This window comes from Montipora capricornis, chromosome 2, assembly GCF_036669925.1.
Source record: "Montipora capricornis isolate CH-2021 chromosome 2, ASM3666992v2, whole genome shotgun sequence".
Taxonomy (NCBI): domain Eukaryota; kingdom Metazoa; phylum Cnidaria; class Anthozoa; order Scleractinia; family Acroporidae; genus Montipora; species Montipora capricornis.
In genome coordinates, this window is record NC_090884.1 from 60,596,793 (window position 1) to 60,601,792 (window position 5,000).

Below are 5,000 nucleotides of genomic sequence, written 5' to 3' on the forward strand. Positions count from 1 at the left end.
ACTGTGATAGAACATGGACACCCATAATTGGGCAACCAGGTCTAAAACGCGGAATTCAAAATGTTTCCCAACGTTGTCAATGGTGTATGAGAAACATGTAATATCTAGCAGATGAGGGAAATAGAATTTAACCTGCTCCAAAGCGTCTCGATTAACCGGAGCTCCATCTTTCATGGCTGCAAGGAGTAGACCAGGACGAATTGAATATTCAACAGCCAAAGACTGGATCAGGCACTGAGCAAGTTCATTAGATTTTAAGCTTTTACCCAAGACTTGAAGTCTTATTAGGCGCTGCTGAACGTTCCACTGGCTATCAACAAAGCGTACAACGATCGCAAGAGCTTTCCCTAGCCTTGTACTCCCGTCAAAAATGACTGAGCCTGTGAAAATGACTACCTGTGAAAGTTCTGTTCTTAGAGTTGTCTTCTCTTTCTCGATGACTGATGGTATCATTTGCATTTAATCTTGTACACAATGCCTTTTGTTTACGCTTCTTTTGGGCGATCCTTTGGTTTCCTAAAATAATGGGCGAGTGTTTTTATAGGCTTGAAAGCAGTTTTTATGTTCGCTTTGTTAAGCACATTTCTGACTTGTTCTGAAACGCCCTTTACGTATGGCAAGGTAGCAAAAGCTTTTGGCCGCGTATCTGTATCCTGTATTTGGATTGCAGTCGGTGGTCTAGGGGCCCGACATTTCTCAATGAATTTATCTGTATAACCATTAACTTTTAAGTCATTAATGACTTGTTGTCGTTCTCGATCTTTTTCTGTGTCATTGGATGGGATGGTTTCTGCGCGGTCTATCAGGCATTTAACAACCGAACGTTTGCTCGGTTAATGCATTTCTCGTGCTCTGATTGGTTCACTCAATCTCGGTTATCAGCTCATATACTTGAGTTTGACCTTATATTGCAAATGATTGCGCTAAGCGTTGCTGAGCTAAAGTTTTTTTCGCCGGAAAGCAAAAGCGCGCTGCTCAAAACTCTTGAAATTTACACTTTTGATCGCCGTCATGGACAGCGGGCGAACCCAAATTCAATTTTTTGTTGTAACGCCGCAAAAATAAATAATTAGGAAATAATTATCTCACTTTTAAAGCATGTGTACCAAACGCTTTTAAGAGGCGCAAAATGAAGGAAAACTATTTTTGGTTGCGAAAACCGGTGGACCGCTTTTAGCGGGACTGCCACTTAAGAGGGATATATTTTCTCTAATTGGAAGAAGCTGCCTCAAAGCTGCTTCAAAAAGCAAAAGTTGCCAAAAAGTTGCTGAGCAAGTTGTGTAAAAGCCTACTTTCCAATGTACTTTCGTTCATTACGGATCAATTATCGATTTACGATCTCCTATCGATAAATTAACGATAGTGTCCACCCGCGCAAGCGCAGTAGAGACACAAATATTAGTTGCTAACGGTTGCCAAAATGGATTCCCACTTTTACCATTCAGATCATAAATGTTGAATGATATATCGTGTAACTGCCAGGAGGTATCTGCATCATTTATTTAATATGAAATCAATGATAAACAGTTCGAAAATCAAAAATAAACGACAAGGACACACTGCCCTTTAAGCTACGTTTCGCAGGAACAGGACTACAAATATTTCTCGGGTGCGTGATCTCGAGGAGACAATTTTGTGTCCTCGAGTGATGGCTACGAAAACTTCTTTTCCCTGTAACTTTTTTTTCTGACCTAATTTTTTTACATTTTTTTTACAGCAGAAAGAGTAAGAGAATAAAATTATGCCAAAAAAAGGATAGGTCACCAACCTCGTTTAGGAGAAAACAGTAGGCAAACCGAGCTCGACCCCTCGACAACACATCTCCCCAATAACACGGTTTCACTTTAACTCTCGGACTGAAATGACAGTTAAGCATCAGCAAGGCTATCAATATTCACACACGGCTACAAGTTGTTATGGTTAAATTTGCTCATTGTTTTGTTTAGAAATATCTGTTGAGACTTATGAGACAAAGAAAACAGAACTGAGCCGTAAAATTTGACCATAAAGCCTCTTAGCCATGCCTGAACACGAACGTAGCCTACGTTATGTTATGCACAGAACAGGATGCGCAGTGCAATACTAGGGAATCACCTTAAATATACAAGCACATACACAATTTTCAGGCCAGCATACAAGTTTGTCTGGAACCACTTTTCTTGAAAGTATTTATCACGTCAACTGGCAGCTTACTCATCATCATCTTGTTCTTTTCCCTCACTAGCCAAATTGTATTCTCCGTGAGCCATTTTTAAAGCGATGCGATTTCCATTGACCCCTGGGTCGGCCTCAACTGTGTGTGCAACACGGGCAGTTTCCTTCCGAAAACTACAGAAGAAAACAATTTTACCACAAGTGCAAAAATGGCGTAGCCTATTGCGGTAGTTAGAGCTTTGGCAGGCGTATAAAATTGGGTTCCAAAATGAGTTTGAAATAAGCAAAAATTGAAATATTCTATAAAGAAAATACAATTTGTCATAGTTGCTTTGCACGATGCTTGTGTCCGCAAAACCTAGGAACATAAAAAATACTACGTATGGCAAAATGCAAATAGCAAACGCTAGGCTTAGCCACACAAGAAGACGAGCCAGTTGTTTCTTTTCCCGCCTTTCAGCTTCTGTGATAGTAGATGCCGAACAGATTGTTTTTGTGAAGTACAAACCTCGAACAATTCCAATGTAACAAAATGAAACAACGAGAGAGCTTACGAAACCAAAACAGATGCAAGTAAATATAATATACGGCTTTTGAAAAGTGTACTCTTGTAAAGTCCACGGGTGTTTGCACGGGTACCTGGAGGATGCACTGATGTTAAAAGTATTGGTTGTAATATCAGGGATGCAAGATACTACGGCAACAATCCAAAGCATAGCAACAACATATCCAACGGATGTCTTGGACATTCTCAATGTGGTATGAAAAGGTTTAACAAGTGCCAAATATCTTTCTACTGCAATTGTGCAAACCGTGAGAACTGATGCGTTTATGGAGATTTGTATAATAGCATTTCCGGCAAACAGCTTGCAGATCAAATCTCCTGTGAGTCCCTGAAGACGAACCGATGTTAGAGCAAAGTCATATAATCCAGGACAGAATAAGAGAGTCACTAAATCAGCAACAGCCAAGTTCATCAGGAGATAGTTGGTTGTTGTGTGCATTGATGGTGTTTTGCGAACAATGATGATCACTAGGCAGTTTCCAGTGACGCCAAAGATAATAATAAACGAGTACAACGAGGCAAAAAGTATATCTTGAGTAGAGATGAATTCATAAAGAGATAGCCTTGTTGTATTATTCTTCATTTTATCGTTGTCAAACGCACCCGCCTCGAACAAGTCCCGTTGTGGTTTTAAAAAATAACATAATGTACACTGAAATCGTATTTGAAAGCACGGTCTTGTCGAGGCCTGGGCTTTGCTGCTGCAAAAGAGCATTTATCAAACTTTTTGTACATTTATTTGATATGCAATGACGTTCGTATGAAGTGTATGATGAGTTTAATGTCAACGAGCCATTAAGATCTTGCGCGGAAATTAAGTTCTGTCACTCCAGCTGAAAAATGAGAGTTCAGTTGATCGACCAAACTTAACTACTAATTGTAGACTCGGTAATCTCTATGCAAAAGAATTGTTTCACTATTGATATAATAGACATCCACCATTACTTCGTTCTCAGTATTAATCGCGCCTCAGTGATGAATTTCCGGGATAACTTTTGTTTTCCTTCAACTTAGAGCACTTCTGGATAATAAAGATGAAACGTTTGTGTATCTAACAGCAATGCCTTCATATATTTTTCAGTTTCATCTGTCTTAGTTCTATAAACTTCCATGCGTAATTATCTTAAAGTCACTTGTGAGGGCTTCCAAGGGGGGTTCTGGCGTCGCTTTTTCGCTCATTTTCCAGCCCACCTGTCGCCTATTTGGCGAGAGATAATTGTCGCTGTCGCTTTTTCGCTGCAATAGACCACTTTCATAAATGGCGACTACTTTTACATTCTTTTGTCTTTTGTCTTTATGCCCTCATTTTGAAACAAAAATTCTTTTCAAATTTGCTTGTCGTAACGAGGCTAGTCAGGCTTAATAGCATTGAAACAAAGGAATACTTTATTTGGCCGCCATTTTGAAAGAGGTCTATACAAATGTTCCCTAAACGTGCTTAATTTTTGCGTCCTGTAATTTTGCTTAATTTGCATCGATGATGAAATGGTGACGTGTGAAAATAGGGAATATAAAGGCTCGAGAAATTATTTGATTTTGGACAAAACGCGCGTGAACTTATTCCCTATTTTAACGAGTAAACCATTTGATTAGTTATTAATCTAATGGGTAGCACATTTCGTTCATAAGAGGCCGTTTTGCCACTGTAGGAAAAGTTGCCATGGCAACATCGTGATTTCACCTGTGAAATCATAAATTAACGCTGAAATTTCACGCCAAAAATAAGGAGTAATTTGACACCCATGTTATTAAAAGAGTAAGCGCCTCTAAAGGCTTCCTTGTTTTTTAATAGAATATCAACCACTTTAGTTTCGAATGACTCTAATGGCTAGATAGCCACCCACGTAGGCTCTGTTAGGGATTCATCACGCGTTCCTCCTCCAGGAGCGTCTGCTGAAATGAGCCACACATTCCTTTTGTTAAGAAGCTATCATCTGGGAATCACGTGCGTGTTACTTATGAACCAATAAGCGCTGCGTAGATCTTCCCTGGGAGCGTCATTGCGTCAACTTCTTCCACAGAAACATTAATTTTGTTTCCTCGGTGGGTTATGCATTTGCAGGCGCGAGTCAAAATGTGAGTGTTTAGTGACCTTAGTAGGGGTGTGGTGTCGTTTCATCTACTAGTACAATTGAAGGCGCAATGGAAATATATAAATACGAATACAAATATTAAAGTACTGCGCGTGTATTTGAACTGCACGAGAACCATTACCTCCAAGCGCAATGAACACCACTAGGATAGTAGCGAAAAGAAAGCTTCAAAAAATCCATTACGTTTA

At 39.6% G+C, this 5,000-nt stretch overlaps 1 protein-coding gene across 1 annotated transcript; it reads right to left on the reverse strand.

The window, feature by feature from the left end:
* Positions 1 to 1,420: 1,420 nt before the first annotated feature.
* LOC138038164 (QRFP-like peptide receptor) lies at positions 1,421 to 3,348 on the reverse strand. Its single transcript, XM_068883987.1, has one exon. It carries the CDS (start codon positions 3,300 to 3,302, stop codon positions 2,190 to 2,192), a length of 1,113 nt encoding a protein of 370 aa, XP_068740088.1. The 5' UTR covers positions 3,303 to 3,348; the 3' UTR covers positions 1,421 to 2,189.
* Between the last annotated feature and the right edge of the window lie 1,652 nt (positions 3,349 to 5,000).

What these genes read in the sequence shown, in the direction of transcription:
- LOC138038164 (XM_068883987.1), bottom strand. Translation starts at nt 3,302, where the DNA reads ATGAAGAATAATACAACAAGGCTATCTCTTTATGAATTCATCTCTACT.